Here is a 25,094-nt window from a genome sequence, read left to right on the forward strand (position 1 = left end):
GGTTTCTACGACTTTGATGTTTTATTTATTTATTTTTTTAAAGGGATGGGTGAATATAAATTAGGTGCATATGTTTTTTAAAATTATTATATACACTCACAGACAGCATACACACGAAGACTCTCGTTCACACGCTTCCTTTCGCTCGTAAACAATTTTTTTAATATTTCGTACCCCTCGTTGCCATGCCTACCTCCCCTCCCCTCTTCCCCATCCCCCTTTCCCTACCTCCACCCTCCCTCCCCATCCTTCTCATGTTTTCAAGGCGCCTCCCCGCTCCCTCACTCGTTGCCCCCCTCACCGCCCTCGCCCTCCTTAGTCGCCGGTCCCTCCTTGCGCACTTTGTGCCCGCGGAACGACGCTTGGATCTTCGTGGCCGCCTTGTTCAGCTCGGGGTCGCTCAGGTCTATGTCCGCCAATTCGTCCACCTCCTCTTCACCCTGTTGAAATACAAACAATTACACTTTTATTCACTGGACACTCTACCCATTGTTGGGCTAAACGCCACCTTGTCTTAAGTCTGAATCTCTCGGTCATTTTGTTTTCGTCCTTTTGGAGGGAGAGCTCCAGACATGTCGCAAAAAAAGACAGTTGGTGAAGTCTTCTCGGGTTTTCCAACGGATGAGTTGCTTGCAGGCCAATGTTTCGGTGGCTGCCTCCAGGGGCGCAGCTAAGAATTAAGGCTGGGGGTTTTTAGGCGTTACTGTAATACTTTGGGGTGTGGGGTATTGCATATCCGCCAGGGTAAGCGGGAGTTGTGGTGGCCCTCCTCCAGAAAATTTTTTAGACTAATGGTTCAAAATGGCGAGCTATAAGTAATACTAATCCATTAAGTAAAATGGATTGCATTTAAAAATTTCTCTGAGCTGTGGGGGGGGGGGGTAATCCCCCTAAACCCCGCCCTCGCTGCGCCACTGACTGCCTCTGCCATCGTCCTTATCGGAAGGGAACCCTGGGTATTATCATAGGCAGACATCATAACGCCGGCTTAAAAGCAACTCACCCGGTTGAAAACCCGAGAAGATTTCACCCTGGAAAGAACAAAATCATATATAAAATGACCGTTTCTCGCGACCATTTCCCGTGATGCCTCGGGGGATGAGCTTTCCATCCCTTTTTTTCATTAATCGGCACGTCCCTTTTTCCGCAGCTGTAACCATAGCCTGGCACCCGACAGCGATCGTAACGCCACGCTTGGCATTTAATTGAATGACAGTTCTAAATTCGAAAAGTGACGGAGTAAGCGATGGAGAAAGGGACGGTGAGAATGACTGGGTGATTCAGAAATTGATACGTCGAGGGATCTTTAATTTGGTCTCTGAAAACGTATCGCCCGAGCAATTACTCTGAAGGACGGAAAAAATGATCGTGTGATTCAGGCTTTATGGGAAAATAGGCGTAAATCATATTTTTTAAAGGTTTATTGAACGTATTTAGATCGTAGGGCATTCAAGAAGAGTTGACATGTTTCCTGGAGCCTGCAAGAACCAAACTACAAAAATTTGAAGCGTGAAAACTATGGGAACGTCGGAAATAAAGTGAAAACTCTGAACTAATTTATGGAGTTTTAGAAATATTTTCAGTATAAGCAATAACACTTGTATTCACTCAAAATGTGCCGACGTAATGTGATAAGTATCGGAGGATACAAAAAAACAACAAGGAGGATACAAATTACTTTGAGCCACCTAGAACATGAAGAAAAATCTGGCGATTTCCCAGCGAATAGACTGAATAAGGTTTTCTCGGGTTTCCAACCGGGTGAGAGTATCGATTTTTTCCAAACGTTTCGAGGTCCGATATGTTCCATGCAATCAGGGTCTGATGCTGGGGCTATGACCGTGGCCTGTATACTTGTACATGTATTTATGATAACATTCGTTTCGAGCTTACAGCTCGAGCTTGTTAGATAAAATCGGCCGCAGTTCAACGCATTCTCCGGCGTAACGGTGCTGCGTTGGTCCGCAAAGAATACAAACCGGCCAACCCGAGAAGACCTCCTAGAAGGATCAGGGTATGTTGGGAGTAAGGTTTATCCTTTCTCAAAGAGCAGGATACAACTACTGTAAAAAGTCCTAAATAGCTCTGCGGATGTATTGTTTCTGTTATTTATTTTGTAACATTGATCAACTTAAGACTGGAAGGCGATACTTGGTGGAACTTGGTGACAGGAAACATAATGAAGACACACTTTTGTATGTTCCACAGGAGTTTTAATTACCGACCCAGGTTTCGACAGTACACTATGTCATTATCAAGGTATACGCCTTGATAATGGTCATTATGTTTCCTTTTGTAACATTGTCAGATATTTTATGTAACTGTTTTGATATCCGTGGAAATAAACATTGTTGACTTGACGGACCTGACATCGGCCCTAAAGATGGAAACCGACTCGGATATCGAAATGTCGGCGGGAGTGTCAGCAATCGCCCGTAGGAAAACCTGAGTAGCCTTCCTATAAGCTTCACGCCGGGAAAACACCAGAGATTACTTTGCACCCGGAAGAATTTTGCGCTGTGGACATGCCTGTTACTATGTTCTCAGTGGAATAAATACCTTGGCGTCCAGCTTCTCCATTTCTTTGGACAACTCCTCGTCCGTCTTTCCCTTCGGTCCTTGTTTCCTCGCCATGTGACCCCGGAACGAAGCCTGGATCTTTGTTGCCGCGTGGCACAACTCTGCAAAGAAAGGAAAACAAGATGAGATCGATTTATTGCAGTATTTATATACAACAAACAATATCCTAAAAATTAAAGAGAGTGCAACATAAACCAAAGAAATGGTTTACGAAACTATCGTTCGTCCTGTGTTAAAACATACTAATTCAGTGTGGCATCGTCATGGTAAAACAGATATTTAAAAGCTTGAGAACGTTTAAAGAAAGGCATCCAGGGATACTCAAGAGAGGCATAATAGGGGGGACAGTGTCACAGCTATGCTAGGGTGTTTGGGATGGAAACCATTGAAATTAAGTAGAGCCATGAATGGTTTGTGTGAGGTCTGAAAAGCGTTCATGAAAGAGTGGGCTTGGATGGAAATAAGTCAAAAGCTGGACTCACCCTACTACATAGGGAGGAACGACCACAAATAGAGCACTAAGTTCAAGAAGCAGAAAATGGAAATTTTGAAGGAATCTTCCGTGCATAGAGGAATAGAGGAGAGGAATGACCCACCCGAAGAAATTTAAAGATCTTCCCCGCAAATGTTAAAATATTTTTAGAGAAAGTTTTAATAGATTCTTGGTAGATATTGTTTTAGTTCATTAGCGAGCGTTGTAAATTGGCTTATTTAATGAATAAATATATAATAAATATTAATATAATAAAAAATAACAGGTATTCGTATTAGAGTATTTTTTGTCGTACTGATGTATTTTCTATTCCTTTACTTCGCTACTAGGTTGGCAGGTTTTCTTTAATTTATTTTTAATCTTATGTTACCACTGGGCGATAGCCTAAGTAGCAATTGGCACTAAATGAATAAATAAACAAATAAATAAACAAACAAATAAATAATTAGATATTAATTAATCAAATAAATAATTAATAAATAAATCAATAAAAAATAATTAAATAAACAAATAAATATCCCAAGGCAGCTTTCTAACCATATACCAAACCACAAACAAATTATGTGACATAATTGTTTCGTTTTTCTATAATTCTTTTCAATTTATTAGTTTGCATTGGTTGGTTTTTGAGACAGTGTAAGTTTCTGTTGTGGCTCTTTTAGCGCTAGTGCTTTTATGTGGCTGCGTAACACAACACACATCTACAATTTCCTGTACGGGAATGAGGCGGTGACCCCAACACGGAGTTTCTCCATAGGGGCACCTTATATTCCGTGGCACTATGTTGTTAAGAATTGTAGTTGTCCTGTGCATCGAATAAAATTGTTATTATTGTTAAATATTTACCGGGGCGGTCTGGCTACAATTAGAGTGGTGTAAATCCTTTTCACCACTCTAATTGTAGCTCTTATTATGTTATATTAGCCTCAAATATGAAAGTTCGCGAATCATCACTTCTGCCACAGCCAAAATTGCAATATTTAGGAAATAAATTAACGAAGTCGTCGAAAATGTTTGGTGCCATCATGTTTTCGTGACATTAAATTTCCAACCTAACTTCATCAACGTGCGTTGATTGTCCATATTGGACGTTTTTTGAGATAAACGACTGGCTATGGAATCGTGGAAATGTTAGCAATGACGATGATTACTTACCGATGCAGCTTAAAAACTACAAATTTAATTAATCGTGAAGATGTCGGCCCAAACAACGCGAAGAATTAGTTGCATGAAGTAAATTCGAACGATGACATAACATGGGCATTTTAATATGAAAACATGACTTTTTCATGACTTCAAAGGAAGCTTCAGGATATTAGATGTATTCAATTTGTTACTCATACCTCAACGTAATTGTAATCAACATAATACGATGCACGAAGTCATCATCTTGGCCAAAACCCACAACCGGGAATTGATTCAAAAATCTACAATTCGAAGCCTGTGAACGGATGTTGTTACTGTGCCATGTTTAAAATTGATTAAATTAAATAGCAACATCATATAAGCAGCGTGGTTAACCTCAGAGGACACAAAAATTATGATATACGAAAGCTCTCCAAACCTTCAACCGAGAATTCGAATTCGGCACTGAGAATTCGAAGCCTCAAACCCCTTCGAATTCGCATGCCGAAGTTCGATTCGAAGGTCGTGCCGAAGCTCGGAACGAAATGCTTACGTGGTCGCAACAATCGGGAACCGCTTCGAGTGTGACGTAACTTCGGCTCAGCTTGCCGAAGTCGAAGTCGAAAGTTCGAATTCGGCGTTTACGTGGTAACCCCCCAGGTCGGCTGGTCGGCGATCGCCGGGGGCCCCCACAACGCTCGCGTCTATCGTGAGGCGTATGTGAAAGGCGTTATGAAAATAGACTCAGATTTCTTGAGTCCAAGTTTCATTGCAATTATAAAATTCTAAATTTTCATTAGTTGCTTTATTTACAGCATAGGTACTCAGTGTAAAAATATGATATGAAAAAATAAATTTAAAATAGGAGTCACAAGATAAAAGAAACCTGATGCTTATTTACTAGGGTCATTCGAAAAGGTTATTTTAGAGATTTCAGTGCAGTTTTATGGAAAAATTCACTGTACAGATAACAAAACCATGGTGCATTATTAAATTTTATAATCTGTGAAATTATCTCTTTCCATAGTATTTTTCTCACGAAAATGCTATTTTTATTTACTTCGATGAAATTTTTTAGAGCTAGAATAACGTCAGTATCCATTTCATTTTGCATGAAATTTCCTAAAATTTTCCGGTATAGGACCCCGAATCACGAAAGTGCGTACTGAGTTAATTTTTGATTTATACGAAACAGACTTAGAAACTTAGATATTGAAGAATGAAACTCCTCAAGATTTAAAGAGCAGTATGGTGCATTCAATACTTGGACAAGAATGTAACCTTTCACGCTTGTTGAGCCCTAAATAATGTTAATTAGCATGAGCGAAGCATTTGTCATTGATTAAGGCTATGCATTAAATTCCTTGCCTTTTTCAGAAAACTCAGTCTGAAATTCGCTTTGGAAAAATGGTTACTTGTGTAGTTGATAACTGACTGGCAGTTGGGAGATCCGGTTTCGATCCATGCTAAGGCAAATAATTTTTTTCGTAGCGAATTCTATTGCGTGAATTTGTGCTTATAACGTTGTACCGTGTGCGTGACTGCGTACAAAGTCTCTTCCTTCATGCATTACGCCGGATACTTTATTATTTAAAACGGGATTTAAAAACCTTTGCACACCGCTTTCTTCTTCTCAAGAGACTTCTGACAAGCAATTCTCGATCATTCCTCGACATTGCTGGCGCTTGCTAAGGATTTTGCAATAAGATCACTAGAAGTTGCTGTGACAGATATTTAATAATAAAATCCATCAAATGCAAATGTATCTGGCGTTGTTTACGCACTTGTGATTTTAATGAATCAAGGTATGACTTTTTATTGTTTTCGTCCTATATTCTTCTACTAAGTCCTCTTAACCAACTGACTTAAGGCTGGGACACAATGAACGCTAACGTGAGACGCGAGCCGTTAACGAGAATCGGTAAAAACATGGCGGAAGGGAAAGCTTATGGAAGGGGCACAACCACCGTTTACGGAGAGTACGTAAACGCGAGAGATGGGCAACTTTTATCTCTTCCCGTGTCCCGTACACGGAAAGCCAATCAAAGCGATACAGCATTGTTGGCGCCCATTGCTGAATATAGCAGTTGTTGTTGTCGTGCAACGTGAGCTGAAGAGAAGTCAGTTAAGGTAAACCATTACTTAATTTAATTTACGTGCATACCATCCTCGTCGATTTCGAACATTCTTAAAAACTTATCCTACAAGCAAACGAAAAGACTGAAGACCACAGACAGAACCACTTTCAATTTCACAAAGTCCATTTTCTTTCCGGCCACGGGAACGTCAATTGTGACCGCACGGTGGCGTTCCCCGTCTCACGTTCTCCCGGATCCCGTATACCGTCTCACGTTAGCGTTGCTTGTGTCCCAGCCGTTACCCGGACAACCACCTTTAATCTGGTTTTTATGGCAACAGAACAATACGTTACCATGGAAACGGATTGAAAAAGCCCGTCGCGGAGTTGCGAAAAAGTAGGTTTTATATCTCGGATAGTGGCATAGAAAGCACGACCTCCGACTCCTGTGTCATAGTGTGAACTTGAGATGTAAGCACCTTGTTCGGCAAACCCCGCCTGAGATTCGTATTGCAATAAGAAAAGTAGGTGGTGTAACTGGTAGCATACCTGACTGGCAATTGAGAGATCTGTGTTTTAATCCCGGCTAAACCAAATGAATATTTTCACGGCGAATTTTATCATCTGCGTGTAAAAATTCTGGCCTAATGTATAGACCTAAAATTTTGGAATATAAGCGTTTGAAAAGGTGGCTTGGATTTTTCGGAGAAAATTGATTCGACAAGGCATACAACTTGCTTTCAATGGTAAAGGAGGAAAGAAGGGATTTTCCTTGACAAAAGAGGGTCTGCCGAAAACAGGCGTCGGAAGGCTCCGAGCAAGATGAGAGGCGTTCGTTCTCCAGATAAGGGATAAAAGAATAAGTTTTTGAAGCTGCGGCGGTACGTTGTCGACCTTGTCTCAGGGCCTCTCCGCATCTCATTCCCCTTTCACGTGAAGAGGGTGCTTCGCTTCTCATAAAAGATTTTTTTTTCTCTGAGAGAATTATAATACCCGCCAAGAGATGTCATATCTCGTCGATGTTACATGTATTGATTGAGCCATAGCAAGAGGGTCCTGAAATATAATGGACCACGAAAAACCACCGAATATTTGCAAGCCAGCAAAGAATAATAATAATAATAATGTCAACAATATCTGTATTTGCCTGGAGATCAGATACGAGTACATTGATATGAAAAGATATAGGGGATGTCATATTCATTGAAACGTATTTTACACAATTACATTTTTTAACCCATTATAACCCAATGATGCCTCTCAGTAAGATCAGAAATGTAAACAGTTTCAGCTCTATTCAGGAAATATTTAAACTACATGTTATTTTGTGCGATTTTGTTTAATAGCGAAATATGTAGCTTCCACAATGATTGTTGTTGAGTGGAAAAATTTCAAATTTTTAAAATGAGAAGCCTTGAAATTTAATTTCTCCCAGAAGCTGCTCAGGGTTATAAAGGGTTAATAGATAGTATCATTGAGGTATTCCTCAATGGAAAGGATCAGATTGTTTTGCAAGTACCTTTTCAGTTCTGATCAAAAAGAATTGACGCTTATTATTTCTTTTAGGCGCTAAGGTAATTTATTGAACAATTTTATGTCCATTTCTGTGGATCCCATTTTAGAAACTCTTGTACGCACGTAATTGTAATGGATATCATTTTTTGTCCTTGTGTGTTGTTGGTGGAATGCACTGTTCACATAAAATTTAACTGTTATTGGTCACGTCCATGACAGTCAGAAATAAATAAATATAAATATATAAATTATATATATTATTATTTATTATTTAATTATTAATTATATTACATATAAATTGTAAGAGAAGAGCATTCGAGCTCAGTAACTTCCCTTTCTCTTTATATAATCTACCGATGCACCATAGTACGGTCGAATCTCTTTCGAAACTGTGACCATGGTTTTTTAAATCTAAAAAATAGCTTCAATATTCGATTTCTCATCGCGATTGAACTCCTTCAAACATTTATTTAACAATTATTTTTCAAAAAAAGTTTTACATTCATCAATGGCATTGATTGATGTTAAAAAAATCAAAATAAGGCTTCACATATCGTGGCATAGTCAATTCTTAATGAACATAATCATGCCTGTTGGATGGAAGTGGTCGTTATGGACATGCTCATCTTAAATTTTACCAAAAATTTGCTCATAGCTCAGGTTGATAGGTATAAATTGAATTTTCGCAAAGTTATGGTCGTAAGGATTGAACGTTTTCTTGTAAAAATATGGTCACTACGACCATAGAAATTAACGATAACTGTGGTATTATTTTTCAATAATTTACCTATAAAGATGGTTTATTATTTAAGATGATTTAATAATTATTTGTTAGAGAGAAAGGATTAGGAAAAACCAGTGAAAAAATTCAAGCTAGCAAAAGAGTGCCCAATGAACTTATTATTAAAGGGAAATATTATATCAGAAAATAAAATTAGAACAAATTTTTACTGAAATTTTCTTTAATGGACGACCGGTTTCATCCAACAGTGGACTATAAGGCCTGTAGGATGCAGTATATAGTTATAATGCATATTAAATTATGACTTTAATAATTTGTTCGTGGAGTCATTGCGACTTATATTTTAAACAAGAGTGGCCGTTAAACGGACGAAAACACAGTAAAATCAAACAATTGCACAGCTTGTTCGTGTTCACAGCATTTCAAAAGCACGATCACGAAGTCTGGGGCTATATAAGTTTTATGCTGACAGTAGCTACCGCTGCTGAAGAGTTTCTTACTTTGGGAAAACAATTCACATCTAACTTTGATTCTAGTCTGCAAATTTTGTCGAGGAGGAGGAGCGGCGATAAGATGGAAATGGTGGGTGAGTAGAGGCAGCTACTAGATAAGCTGTGGAGGATACAGAAAGTTTGGATGCAGTGAGCACTTGAGTGGGGAGGATGTTGAAAACAGTTGGAAAAGAAAGAATGTCGAAAGAGGAAAGAATGCTGGGGAACGCGACCTGGTAATGTGAGATTCAAGATAAAAGTAGGCGGGCAAAGACTTGAGCCGGTAGAGCAATTACAATTCTGGGCCGTACATTTGGAGAAAACGGATACAGCTGAAAGGACAACAGGATGAGAATTGCGTTAGAAAAGGTATGGTATGGTATTTGGAGGAGGCGACCGGCAGCTGAGGTCATTTGCGCCATGAGGGTAGGGTATGGAAGGAAGGGTGGAGAGAAACCCGGCGTCGGCATTAGCCTGCTCTTAACGAAAAGCGCCAAGGGGACCACGGATTAACGTCCCATCCTACGGACGGAGTGTTGCGCTTGAAATGTCCTCCACACAACACTCTAGTAGGGATCGGGCAGTCTTTGAAAATTCTCTGCCACTGCCGGGATTTGAACCCGAGCCCGCCGGGTGGCAAGCTAACACTCTAGCCACCACACCAACCCGATCCCCGCGTTAGAAAAGGAGGCGTTCATGAACAGGAAGGAGCTTACGAGAGTATCGTTATGTAAGAGTTTAAAGAAAAGGTTGGTGAAAAGTTTGATCTTGATTGTAGCACTTTACGGCGAAGAAACGTGGGCACTTATAAAGGAGGAGAGAAGACTAGAGGCGTTTGAGATGTGGGTGTGGAGAAGAATGAAGATGGTGAAGTGGACGGAGAGGAGGAGTGACGAGCATGATCTAGACATGATAGGATGGGAGAGGCAGGTTCCAGATGAGATACGGAGGAGACAGAAAATATGGATGGAGCGGGGAGGGTAGAATGTTGGGTAATTGAGGGAGTGGAAGGAAGAGAAAAGGAGTTTTAGTCAGAATGCAAGGCAGTGGGCCTTACTGTGAATTTTAGAGGGAAGTCTATGAAGGGAGGCGAGACATGACGGGGTGATCGGCAAAATTCTTAATATAAACCTACCTCCACCCGTGGAATTAACACGTTCAATTCCGGGGTATTTGAATGTAGAGGAACTACGTCCCCGGGTAGAGGTGTTGATGTTGAAAATATGTGCAAATGTGGGCAAGATGCCTTGGTTCAGTGGCGCAGCGAGGGGGGAGGGTTTGGGGAATAAACCCCCCCCCCCCAGAGCTCAGAGAAATTTTTAAGTTTAATCCATTTTACTTAATTGGATTGATATTATTAATAGAATAGTGTAAGGATTAATTATACTATCTCTCAAAAAGCCGTAAAACTCAACATTTTGAACCATTTATCTTAAAATTCCGCAATTTATTAATCTCGCACTTACCGCTTATCCTGGAGGGTATTCCATACCCCAAAACACCCCGGTATTAGTTGTACCTAAACCCCCCTTAGCCTTGATTCCTAGCTGCGCCCCTGCCTTGGTTTAAACATGTTTAAAAAGCTAATGTTTAAAATATAACTTTACCCAATCAAACATCGCGATACGTCCCTCCTTAAGAAATAACGGACAAAAACTGATAACGTACTGTCAAACACCTGTAGTAAACTTTTTAATTGAGGTAAAGATTTCTCGAGATTTCGACATTGAAACGTTGGGAGGAGACATGGAGGACCTGACGCGGTGCAAGACCTGAGAAATCATTACTTCTATTGCTCGCCGGGAAAGAACCGAACATTATATCATACTTTGTAATTGTTTAAGTTGGCGTGTCTAAATGACGAGAATCTTCGTCGTCCGTATGGAACGCTCAGAAAAAAATTGCGAGAGATCTGGCCATTCGTACGCAACGTGTTAAATTACTTTTTTCACAAAGGGAGTGTCCAAAGTCCGGGTCTCAGAATTAAATCACATACAGTAGGCTTGTAGTCCATCGGATTCTGTCCAAGAATCGCCTCCCAATAATTTTACCAAAATACGCAATTAAAAATGTACTGGTATAAACTCTTCATAATCACCTCTGCAGCCTAGTTACCATGGGCGGATCCAGGTTTTATCCCTGGGGGGGGGGGTGGAGGGGACCAGGGTCTGGCTGGCAAGCAATCTTCTCATATTTGAGATTAAAAACTACATGCAGCAATCACTCTACGAAATATCCTCTTAATTTTTATATAGAAGTTATTAATGTGCAAATATATATTAGTTTCACATTAAAATATAAAATTTATTAATATTTGTATTAGAAATTTCGTATTTTTTTTTAAGTGTCCGGGGGAGGGGGTTGCTCCCGTGCCCCCTAAATCCGCCTATGCTAGTTACCAGAGTTGTCAGCTCCCGGGCGTGGGACCCGCGATCGAGAATTGCACACCGCAATGTTTTTCATCATAAATTTCTAATTTTTCTTCACTGAAAACTGCGATTCACCATTATTTTCAAAGTATTTTATGAAAATTTTGGAGTTTCTTTCATTTCACATGCAGAGTCTGATGTTTTCTTTTTATAAACTTTTTTTTTACGAGCGAGCGAATTGGTGTCTTACAGGGCGACTCGGAGAACATAATATTAGAATCTCACTCAATTTCCTGGTCCCATGGAGACGATAGATTGAGAGAGATATTTTTCCATACGGATGCATGTAGAAATTTGTTTTCCCTCGAACCATAAAGGACTTTAATAAATACTATGCGGAACCTTATTTTATCATTTCCTTTCTATTTGTCAATGGCTGGTGTCCTAATATCCCCATCACACGCCTACTGAGGCGGCTTGCGGGGTAGTTTATGGATGTCAATTATGCTCTTGGTTCCCTTTTTGTAGTGTTATTACACTATTGATTTCATTCTTAGAATTCAGGCCTCGTTTACGAATCGGACCGCTTTATTCGGTGAAATTTCCGCACTATGCTGAGGAGGAACGAAATAACGAAGTACGGTTGAATTTTGAGACCCGGATTTTGGACACTCCCGTTATCAGAGGCAAAATTGGGAAATAGAGGCACCGTAGGGGCCACACCCCATTTGTTGGGCGCCAAAAACCACCACCGCTTTTTAGCACCAACGGAACAGCACCACCGCCAGCAGACAGATGGAGTGAGCGTGAATGTAGTATCGATTTCCGGGCCCTCCGTGGCAAAAGCGGCAAGCTCTGATGAGAACGAATAGAGGACGCGACCGAGTTACCACTGCAAAGTATTCCCTCCTCGCCGTGCATTGTCGTCCCTCTTGTCCCCCCCTCTCTGTCCGCTTGAAACAATTGAGCCCTCTGTAGCGCACTGGATCGTTTGGAGTAGGGCTGGGCGGCGTTTATGATCGTGCTCCGGTTTACGGTTCAAAAAGAAATGTTTGCGACAGCGCACAGTGGCCCAGGGAGCCCAGCAATAAGGCGTATATGCAAAAGTGAACTTTCTCCACGCGTACATTACGTACTTGGATAAAGAGGAACGCTAAGCCACGCGCGATCGAATAAAGATTCACACAAAATCCGCTTTTAATTAATACCGTGGAACTTGGATAATTCGAACATCAAGGGACTAATTAAAAACTTCGAATCATCCAAATATTCGAATTAAAGAAGTTCTTAATAAATAGGCCCAAAACAATAAAATTCATATTTCCAATCAAAACTCTTTATTAAATTGATTCTCGGGAAATATAAATACTATGATTAACGCCTATTAACAAGATTAAAATAACCTTAAAACAGGAACAGTTATTTCAACAAACTACGAAGTAAATTATTGTAACATATTTATTCTAACCTTAAAATGTCCCCAGCAGCATCTGAACTGATGTGCACTACCAACTTCATTCGTAATCGTAAACGTTTAAACAAGATGTCATAGCACAATACACTGCAATAGAATCATAATAAACAAACATTGAATATGTATTTTATCGACTAACATAATATTGAAAAATAAACATAAGCATAGCTCAACATAGCTCAAGGAATGGCAACCTTAAAACAAAATCTTCTGTTTTTCAAGAATTAAAGGAAGGGGGAGTCATCAGATTCTACGCTGGCACACATTTTGTCCAACAAAAACCTTTTGACGATAGCGTTAGTGAAGCATATTTTCCGATGGATTTACAATTATTTTAAGTCGCAGATTATAATTTATACCTTAATTTGACACACCATTATTCGAATTATCCAAAATAAAATTCGAATTATCCGCGATTTTTTGAAGAATTGTTTGAACACAAAATGCTAGGGACCAAGAGAAATATTTGAATTAAAGAATGTTTCGAATTAAAGAAGTTCGAATTATCCATGGTCCAGTGTATCTGGAATTGTGAAAAAAATCTGCCAGCAACACATTCCCTGCATAAACATATCACTCATGTATGAGTCTATCCTATGTTTTTCTTTCTTTTTTTTGAAAGAAATGAAAACGATAAAAAAACCTTTTAAAAAGACATGTAAAAAGATAAAAGTAAAAAATAAGAAATCTTGCAAAAAATTGAAATTATAAAAAATTAAAGTACTTAAAATAAGCACAAAAATAAAAAAGGCTCTTATGGCAGGCAATATTTTTTAATGAAAATGAGCTTTATGTTTTTTTTTTAAATTAGTTTTTTTGGTATTATAATCTAAAGTCAATTATTTTTTTAATTTTTATTTATCACAAACCATACATTACATTGGACAATTTTCTCAACCGCTATTTTTTCAGCATTTTTTATTGCACTGGTAGTGGTGGCACATAGCAACCGGGACAGTACTACGCACGTCTTCGGCGCATCAAGAATTCTGTGTAGGCATGGAAAATGCTCAACGGCAGGAAACATTTGATGAGACAGATGAGGACTTTAGGATGGAGAAAAAAGATTCCTAATGGAAGGCAGGGGCTTTGAGGGTAATGTGGTTATGGGAAAGGAAGATGAGGCTTATTTAGAAAGAAATGGAGGAGCCGGTGAATGGGAAGGAAGGAAACCATAAAAGTAGGCCATTCCTAGCAGATGATGTTTCCATCGGAAGGGAACTACTTAGACAGAGCCCCAGTCCGTCTCGTATGTTGCCATTTCGCTCGCTTATTATTCGGTTCTGAGAAACTTTCAGAGCGCTCAGTGGTCCAAAGACTCCGAAAATAATATAGAAATATACGTAAAAATAAACTTTCTTTGCGAATAATAAAACTGGTAAGGGGTATTAGGAAAATTCCTACTACTTTCGTCAGTGATAGTAACAGGTGCTGAGGAATGCACAAGTCGGGATGGGCCAGTCTGGAAGTGAGAGCACACGAAACTGCCAGTGTAATCCTCAGTGCGCTACTTAGTAAGCATCCCCTATAGCACACAATTTTCCATTTTGATTCGCCTTTATGAACACAAAAAATACAAAATGTTCATGCTCACTGCTTCTTGTGCTTTCTATGCGATTTATCTCTGATTCCTGTTAGTGTATTTATGATTCAAGGTTACTGGTAAAGACCAGTACGTAGTTGTGCAGGACCCATACAGATACCATTGACTGGTGATTTTATTTCATCCAGAAGCATGGTAGGCAAATCAGCTCGGCCGGTAGCAGCTCTCTATTCATATCCGTAAATTCTGTAGCATATTCTTCGTAATGCCCGGTCAGGCATGCTGTTAGACTGAGGATATCGTGGACTTAATGTCATTAGTTTTTCAGTTAATATATGTTATACTACCTTAGACTATTCATTAACGCAAGTAATGGACGAGAAATTCTTTTTAATTGTGCTCCACAGCTATGTTAACATAAAAATAAACATTTATTTACTTTCGTAACGAATGTACTGACATATGAAAATATATTATTGAATTAAAAAATATCAAATCGAATACAAAAGTAAAAAACAAAAATTATCAGTAAAATACAATACATTTTGAAGATAAAATGAATAGGTAACTGCTTTAGTCTTATGACTCAAACATGTAAATTGCTCTGTTTTGGTATTCCAGTTTTCCTAATACAGGAATCTTGGAATTACGAATAGAAAGAAATTCTTTTGTCAAAATTTTACTCATATATTCTTCCAAATTGTTAATTTCATTTTCATCAAAACAAAATGCGTGAAATTTGTTAAATGCTTGGTCAGCTAGAACACATAATTCTTTGGATTTTTATGTCCGATATTTGTTGAAAAATTCCGTTTTAAGATTTTGCGACATCTGCCCAATATCGCTTGCAATCGTTGATTTTTATTGTTCAGTTATTACCCAATATAGTTTGCAATATGAAATAGCAATCGATGAATTTAATGAAATACACCTCATTACTACTGCGCTCTTTAGGAATTTCTTTTCTGATTTTCGAGTAAAAGAGTTTTTGTATGTTGTTTATATGGGCATATACAATTTAACAGTATATTTTTCTTGTTTAATTTTTTAACCACATTTTACCAAACCCTCAAGAACTTTACAAAAGAAATATGAAAATGGAAGAACTTAATATTAATGAATCATATAAATATACACTTAGTAATATATCGAAGAGGAATAATTTGTTCGGTAGACTTTCAAATCACCCACTTCACATTTTCATCGATTTCTACTCGATCGTTTTATGAAATCCAAGGAATTCAGAGAAGTAGAAAGGTATTTTATTTGACCACGGCCATTTCGGTGCTAGAAAACGATAACTTTAACTTTTTCACTATCATATAAGTGACATTGACAGCTTATTTTATGGAATAAATTGATTAACTTATAGCTCTAATTAACAGCAAATTACCAGTTCATGCCATTCGCATACCACAGCAGGGAAATGAATTTCCTGATGTTTGATATGCCTCTTTTATGAAAAGGAATTTTTGCTATTTTGTTTTAAAAATCTTTATTATAATTTCTACCATTATAGATAATTCTATGGATGATTTTTGTATTAAAAATTATAGTGTTCTGACAAGAAAATTAAGATCATTTGATTTAGATAGTAATATGTCCTCCATTTTGTCTTCCGCCATTTTGTTTTTCATTTTGGCCGTAAATGGTCGTGTAAAATAAAGCTACCTAAAGAAAGTCCTCCCATAAGTAAATGTCTCGCTACGTGCCTGGACTGGAAGTTGCATCCACGATTTATGTCAAATTGTTGGACTACGAAGAAAGACCTTTCAAATAGTACGAAAACGTAATTAAATTGAATCCACGCTGTACACAAGAGAAGACTTTTATTGCACTTCATTATCCTTTACTAAGTTTGAGAGTGAGTGGTGTTCATTTAAACCGTAAGTGAAAATTAAGAGTGGGTTCTTTCGTGTCCTCATTATTATTTCATAAAATACGCACGGATGATACGGTCTCCTTGAAATCTTTTCTCGTGGGCAGATGCCGTCTGCCTGGGAAACTCTATTAATATACTAAATCTCCACACTCGCTTTGGCGTCAAAGACTCTTTTGCGTCTGTAAATTGCATGCTGAGATTTCGTTTATAGCTGCGGAATCTTTTTAAAATCTTAAATGTGAAATATTACATTGCTCTTGGCAGAATTTCGGTAGACAATTTATTAATTAAAAAAGACAACAATTACCATACGGAAAAATCATCAACAGTATGATTACTGGGTAAATTGATCTATCGCAAATAAATACATTTCACCCATACAACACAAAATCGAAGATAATATTTTGTTCACAAGCGAAAGATGCAAAAAGCACCGAATAAAGCCAAGAGATAGGTAAAGAGGCAGGTTTTGATTTGTGGTGGTGCAAAATGACCTTGACAAAAATTTGTCGACGTGCCCTATTAAACTTATTCCAGTATGACTGCTAACAGCATAGCAAAATAAAAGTCAGCTAGAAATTTTTATAATTTTTCAAGTCTAAGTCTAACTGGGGATTTACAAAAGTTTACGTGTCTTGATCAAAGCATTTGGTTCAAACGTTGGATGAGAAGGAAAATGAATTAATATCAGCTTTGTGGGTAAGAGTTGATGCGAGAGAGCCTTTGGGGCCTGAAAACAGGGCATCATTCTTTGCACAAATCAAAGCAGGCTTTCTGGGAGCGTAGAGTGGTCATTTTGCCGTTTTTATCCGGATAATACCTACTGAACTCAGTGAAATGGAATGATGATACCACCTCACAGAATAAATCCATGGGATTACGCATCTGGCCATCTTGCCGGATGCATAATGTGAGGTATGCGAAAATTCTTGTCTTATATTTTTCACTTTTGCGCATTAGATTTTTTTATATTTCCTACTTCATTCTTGGAAAAAAATTGTAAAAAACGTTCATGCTTTCATGTATTAATTTATTTTAACGATCATTCATAGCCCTCATGAAGATATAAGAAAATATGTAAAATTTTTCGGCAAACATTTTTGCATTTCATTTCCCTGACCTATACTCCAAGACTATATTAATTATTAATATTTTATAAAATTGTCTTATAAATAATAAAATATCAACTGAAAATAAGCACGAAGAAAACCATGATATTAGTATGCAGCAGAAGAGAAGAAGTCAAGACTAACATCAAAATAGGGAAGCAAAAACTGATAGAGGTGGATGAATTCTGTTATTTGGGAAGCAAAATAACTAGTGACGGGAGAAGCAAGAAAGAAATTATCAGCAGAATAGCCCAGGCAAAGAGAGCATTCCACCAAAAGAGAAACCTTCTTGCAGCGGGAAACTTAAATATGGAAGTAAAGAAACAATTTATAAGAACCTACATTTGGAGTATGCTCCTATACGGAAGTGAGACATGGACAATGACCGCAGCGGAAAAAGCAAGGATGGAGGCCTTCGATATGTGGTGCTGCAGAAGAATGATGAAGATCAAACGGATCGACCGAGTTAGTAACGAGGAAGTCCTAAGGAGAGTGGGAGAGAAGAGAAGCCTCATGAAAACCCTAACAAGAAGACGGAACAACCTTATAGGCCACATCTTAAGACATTGTAGCATCCAGCAGCCATTGCTACGCGTGAGCCGGCACGTAGGCATGCTAGTCCAAAGTACAAGTCTACGAGATGACCCGCTCGTGATCGGCGGATGTCGGTCCAGGGGTAGATAAGAGGGTTTTTTGGACCTTCCCTTGGGGAAGATTAAAAGGGTATTCCTAGCTTGGCTCGGGGCTGAGTTGTGGCGTGGCGACTGGCTGAGCTGAAACAGCCCAGAGGCTGGGGACATATTTGTTCATTCGTAAAGGGAATAAAGTCACCGCTTTTTTTATTCAGAGTGACTCCTTTTATTTCCGGCACCAGATCCTTCCATTCGAGAGACGTTCGTATTGTCGCTAATATCTCGTTCGAAGACGAGCGGGTTACGACAACATGATGGCCTGATGAAGACAATCGTCGAGGGACACGTGGAAGGCAAGAACGGAAAAGGAAGACCTCGAACGAAATATATGGAACAAGTAAAGAAGGATGCGAAAGAGAAGAAATGCGCAGGTGTGAAAAGATTAGCTGATAGGAGAACCGAGTGGAGAGCTGCGTCAAACCAATCCTAGGATTGTTGACCAGTGATGATGATGATGAAAGTTCTCTTATTCTCCGATGAAAGATCCACATGGAAATAGCAACTTTTAGTGATGTCTTTCTATCGGATGAACCCGCTGACGTGGAGGGTACTATTGAGGTGGGAGTCATGAACAGGTTTAGGATATACGAGAGCGCACTGCATTGATTGCCCTGGCAAGGCTAAGAGCAGGCTCCGTCGACAGTCCTCTTCATATTATCGACCTTTTTCGAACAAGAGCCCCTTGAGGACAGTTTTATTGGAAGTTTTAAAATACATTGGATGAACTACTGTGGAAGCCAAGGACGAAAAGCTCTCAACGGTCCTTCGTCAAGCTCCAAAAGGGGCGAGGTTATCGTCGTGGAGCAGTATACTCTCTAACTTTGGCTATTGATTAAATGAACAAAGCACAATATAATGGAATTTATATTAATCAATAATCAACATGGCCGTTCATTTAATCAAAGAAAACATTTTTGGCCATCGGATGTAAGAGTATTAATTTGAGAGCTTGACTGAAGCGAGGACTTGTACCTCAACAATTAACTATTCATTTTAAAGTGTTTCAATCCGGCCTTCTATTTCTGAGAAAAGTTGTCCTATTTGTGGCTCTGCATGCTTATGTTGTCATTTCGAACGCAGTGATTATGCTTACCGTGCAATTTCTTTGACGATCTGCTTTATATTTTCTGTTCGATGATTTGATTAATGCTGAATCATGCTCTTTTCAGGTAACTTCTGGGGGGGGGGGGTATTATCACCTTATCAGCTCTGCTAATTATTAGAAACGATTGGTTAATTTCTTTCAACGCATGGTAAGTATATTTTATCTATATTTACTTACGACTCCTGTTTCCTCCCGAATGCTGTTGATTGCATTCTATACGGCACGCAAGAGAAGTGCAATAACAGAAGCGAGGAATAATGCAATGACACATATTCTGCTGCTCAGTGTGCCATCTAGTTTCTCGATAGAATGTAGAAATAAATAAACCCTCGTCTGCGTTTTAGAGCAGTCATCGAGGTCTAGTTTGTTGTGGGACTAAATATGGTACTTTTCCACACATGTATCTGGAGACCAGAGCGTTTCCTGCGCTCTCGCGTCTGTCTCAAGGACACAAATGAATGCATTAACTCGTTCTCATTTTGGCCATTAAGAAAAAAAGGAAGGTAAGAGAAGGCTGAGGCGAGGCACGAATATGGATTGGAAGAGCTTGAGGGGGAGAACAAGGAAAAATGAACGTGTGGAGTTACCAAATAATGCAGCGTCATAAGTATTATTATGAGTCATGTTTTCTCAATCCAAATTAACTTTCTTTTTCCTTCAAGTCAGTTTATTATTGCATAGTGGTTAGTTCATTCTTAAAGATTTTGCTTATTGGGTGCTTGATAATATAATTCTTGTTGGAGTTGAGGGGTGAGATAAGTACAGATCTTATTGTGGTGGTCAGAGGGTTTTCCCTTCAAGGAAGCTTCCTCAATATATTTCATTAATTGTAACGCAAAGGTTCCTTGATAAAAGTTCAAATGAAAAGCAGTACTATAATGTATCCCTGGAAAATCTAGATTCTGAAATCTGTATTTAATCCCTGATAAATCCACAGCGTGGGGCGAGATATTTCATGTATTAGATCTATATATAATATGAGAAAAAGAGGACATAGCAACCCCTTTGAAACAGATTAAATCTAAATATTATTGAGATTTCGTGGATTTCAAAATACGAGTTTAATACAGATTTAATCCTTTCTATGTTTGTAGGGTAGTATGTATACATAACAATAATAATAATAATGGTGAATGGGAAAATGTGAATTTTTGCTGAACCATTTAGCCTAAATTTGTCGTATAAAAATAAAAAACCCGTATTTGAAGATGTACAAGGAATATGTTTGTACGCATCCGTATTACATAATAGAGGAGTATGCTTTCATGAATTTAGAGTAAGTCCGAGGGCTGGATTGAACGGTTTCTTGTTTGTTTCTGAAATCAGTCTAAATATCAATCAGGGTGAATATTGTAGGCTTAATGATTCACCATCGTCAAAATGGGGCTAATCAACGTTTTTATGCAACTCCTTATGCTAGTAAAGATTTGACCAGAGTGATAGTTAGCTTACTACTTCAATTGACATATGGAATTTCTGTCTTCTATTTAGCCAATTAGTATCTCAATTCCATTATTCCAATGTAAGAGTAAGTATGGCGTAATATTTCTCGGAAGAGCATTCAAAAGTCGTGTATTTTAAAATAACAATAAAATGATATGTATTCTTCCATACCAACAGTGGAACAGTTATTATTTATCGGTAGGAAGTATGTTGACGGATAGGGTATTCATTGTGACTAAGCAATAAAATGTGGAAATGAGGTAACCGCAATATTGAGACACATAAAAAACGTACGAAAGAAATTTAATGCATTTAGAGGTTATCACTATAGTGGTTTGAAAATATCCTTTAGGACATAATTCATTCAAGTAACATCTCTTAAGTATGTGTAAATGCCTCGATGAGATTTTTTTTCTACGCTCTACCGAGACAGATTACGCAACTTTTACCTACTTTTTTATTGGAATAATGAAGTTAATTGGCAATGTATTTGATACCCAAATGTTACAATACCTAGGTTATTAATAGACTTAAAAGCGCAATCACGAAAAATTTCTAAAACTTCCCCTTGTGTTTGAAAACCATTAAAGGAAAAGGCGAGGCCTAAGGTAAAGTAAAGCAATGGTTGCTAAATAAATGTGGAAGCTAATTAGGATTCACATCATGGTTTATATTGTTGAACTTTGTAAAGATATTGCTTTGTTTGGAATCGGCCAAGTGCAAAGCTATTTAATTATAACTGGAGGTTGACAGATAACCTTTTAATGAGTTTTAGAGATGCTCAGGACACAATTACCACTATCATGATGAAAAATATAAAATGTTCCTCCTGGACATAATATTTTGTCATAAGAATTTTATAAATGATGATTTTTAACTTTTTGTGTATTTTTTCGCATGTACATACATTTTTCCTTTGATGTATACTGCTAGTTGAAATATGAATGTTATATTTTGTAAAAAATAAAATGTTTGAACTGGAAAAAATATCACCGGAGATACGATAGCTTTTGACCTCTGTATTGAGGACTCAGGTTGTTGTGAGGTAAGTCCTCGTCCATTCACGACCTTATCTTTTCATACTCGAAGTAGTTGTTCACCGTCCTTAACTCCGGGCCCAAATGTCAGATGGCACTTCAGTGCTCGCTTTCATGCGTCTCTCTCACCCCTCCCCACTACCTCTCACCCCCTGTTACCATTCTATTTTTTTTCTCCCAGCCGCACGATGTCGCTGTCGTCAGACGCCTCTCTACACAGCGCCAAATCCGTTGTGTCCGGCGAGATATATATTTCCCTAACATTTAATCCGAAAAATCCATATTTATAAAACTCCAGATTATTTTGTCGGAATCCCTGCGCGTCACCCGAAAGGGAGATAAAAAGTGTTTATGAATTTGTCGCTGTCGTCCGGGAGGAGACCAAATCTGATGAAATCTGCCCATGCACGTTGCTCTTTGTTTATTATCACCCACGTCAGCGTGCAAACCTTTTGACTAGTTAATCCTCCAGGCATGAACCTTGAGGTCTGCATTATCATGGTGCCGGGCGATGATACAGTCACGACTCACCTTGCTAATCTACTAACATTTTAGCATTATTAATTTTCTTTTTAGTTGCGTGCTTAAGAAAGTTAGTTTATACATTCTCAGTTGAAATAATTTTTATATCATGGCTAAAGTTATGGAGAGTCCTGCAGGGAAATGCTATAGGTTCTACTAAAACTTCTTAAGGGTAAAATCTTCGCAAAAACTCAAAGTAAGAGTCTGTATGAGTATGATATTAGTTATTGTACTGCATGGGTGTCAGATCTAGAAACTAAGCAAAAAAATCAGAAAGAAAGGTTATAGTCTTCGAAAACAATATTCAAAGTTCTATTCTTTACCTTTTATGCGACCAAGACACGTGGAGGATACGGACCTACAGAGAACTAAGAGACCTCTACTAAGATCCCAACTTCATTGCCCAAATTAAAAGCACAAGATTAATATGGGCTGACTACGTGAACAGGAAGGAGCTGGCCTCTACACTGAGGATGGTGGAAGAAAATCTTCCTAAAGGCAGACGACCACAATAGCCCAATGCTACGGTGTGGAGTTCAAGAGCAGAATGATATGCAAAGGCTCAACGTAATACTGGAGCTGATGCAGGACCAATATGGAGGGCGAGCAGCTGTTGACGAGGCCAAAAACATTTTGGGGTTTGAGTAGCCACATAGTAAAGGTAGTGTTGAGTAATAGTGTATATATGATTTAAGAAACTTTTTAAGATGCTACCGCGGTAAAACCCAGAAGAGTTTCTTTTAAGGCCGTTTTACACGGGGCACGTACTTGCACAATCTGAAGTGTGTGCGAAGGCGCAGTCAAAATTGCATCGAATAAAGCAGTGAATTGCTAGATCGCATGCATGAATGTGTGGACGTGAAATGGCAAAACAGCCCCTGTTCTGATTTCGTTCATGCATTCGCGCAATTCCGCGCCATTTTAGAAATTAATACAGTTCTAACCGGCGCAATTCCGTGCCCCGTGTAAAACGACCTTTATAATGGCAGTGAATCGCGAAATCTCAGGGAAGAATTAATGGAGTATATCTTCACTTTCGTGAAACTGAGTCTGCGTCCATAGGAGATATTGTTAATTTACTGTTGATTATTAAACCCAATGAAATTGCAACTGCTCTGGAACGCTTGACCTCCACGTTTTCCGATGTGTGACGTTAGCTTGCACATACCACGCGGAGTTTGCAGAGAGGGTTTGATATTTGTCATTTTTTTGATTATATTTTTGTTTTATCGATTATCCGTTCTCTCTAGAATTATTAAAAAATTATTGACTTGGGCTATTCCATAAAGACTTGGAGTTAAGGAATAGTTAGTTCGAAAATTTCTTTATAATCGAGGAAAGCACGTATCATAGGAAATTCTACGTTAAAATAACTCGAGAGAGTGCTTTTTTGATCGCGGTGTTTTGGTAAGAGTATTTCTACCCGAGGAATGGTTTCCGCAATCCTGCCATCCAATCCCGTACTGAGAAGAAAGTGGATAATTGCCGCTCGAAAGGCTATGAAGACGATGCCATCTCCATCTTTGTGGGGAAGTATTCTGTATTTCCGAATGAAAATGAACATATTGGATCTTCAAATGAGTTGTTCAATGAGTCGTTCTCTGTTCGAGGCAACAATATTGGCACGATGAAAATGATCCGCTCCCTTGGATGTGAGCCATTTGAGTGAGCCGTTGCTCGAGCGATCGCTCATTGAACTTCCAAGCACTGCTTGTATTTGGCTAAATCCGTGACCTCTTCCGAATTGGAGCACAAATTTTGAAATACGGGTTGAAGCACAGGATTAATGGTAGTGGTGAACAGCTTACTGAGTTGCTTTCAAAAAAACATTGTTTGATGTATAATTATGTGTACAATATTGGCAGATCTAGACGCGCAAATCTTACGGATTTGTATTCTTCGTGTTGGTAGATCAACTAACGTCAGAAGGAGCTATGATAGAGTGGGTTTTGATGATGAAATTAAAAAAAATGATGAAAAAGGGAAATAGACTCAGAACTTGAAAGGTTAAAAAGTCACTCCTCCAGAAAACGATAAGATATCACAATGCTTATCTGGGAGATATAAATCCAGACTATTCTTTAGGCATTGTGGCGATTTATTTTAATGCCTTATCAATCGATTCCCGGATACTGTCCCTAGAACTGATAAGAAAATTCGCGTGCTATCGCCCAATTCTCTCAATCACGAAATACTATTTGTCCTCTTTGAGTAGAGTTTTTTAGCCGGTCAAACGTTTCATACTTCCATATACTTCGACCCAAAGGATGAACATATTCGTTTGCTGTTTCTTAAGTTATACACTAAAAAAAAAAAAAAAATTTCATTATGTTTGGTGAAAAAATTCACTTTCTGCCAAGTACCATTATAAAATTTTCGTGCGTATCCAGTAAGTGAGGTGATTTTGTTTTTTATAATGCTAAATATTTTTTTCGCAAAAGCTGAGATATTTTTTGTAGACTTACAAAAAAATCTAATAATCTACCAGAGGGATGATATTGATCATAAAAATGGTGAGATTCCCAAACGAATGTTTTTAGAATACATTATTGAGGAGACAATAATTGATATTAATATTTTAATACCGCTCGTTCGGCAGTTATTGTAACGATTTAAAAAAATATTTAACATGAAATTTAATATATAAATAACAATTGCTTTAACTAATTGGTACAATATTATAATTTAATTGATAATTAGCTTAAATCATGCCGTCGTTACTTACCGAGGCTGGCAGCCATATTATGACAGTTTTTACGAATGTGTATTTAAAACATGATGGGAAATAATTAATTTATAATCATTTATGGGGAAAATATGTAATTAAAAACTCTTAAATTAAAAAATATTACTAAGTGAGTGTATATAAAAATTGAATCAGTGATTTAGGCATCA

At 38.3% G+C, this 25,094-nt stretch overlaps 1 protein-coding gene across 1 annotated transcript in view; it reads right to left on the reverse strand.

The window, feature by feature from the left end:
* Positions 1-253: 253 nt before the first annotated feature.
* The window catches only part of LOC124166449, a 182,441-nt gene continuing 157,600 nt past the window's right edge, over positions 254-25,094 (reverse strand). The window contains exons 4-5 of the mRNA XM_046543980.1: positions 2,560-2,681; positions 254-440 (exon numbers count right to left, since the gene is read on the reverse strand). Of these exons, the coding sequence (XP_046399936.1) occupies positions 282-440; positions 2,560-2,681 (281 nt within the window). The 3' untranslated portion in view covers positions 254-281. The remainder of the gene's footprint in view (positions 441-2,559; positions 2,682-25,094) is intronic.

Source organism: Ischnura elegans, chromosome 10 (assembly GCF_921293095.1).
Source record: "Ischnura elegans chromosome 10, ioIscEleg1.1, whole genome shotgun sequence".
Lineage (NCBI taxonomy): Eukaryota > Metazoa > Arthropoda > Insecta > Odonata > Coenagrionidae > Ischnura > Ischnura elegans.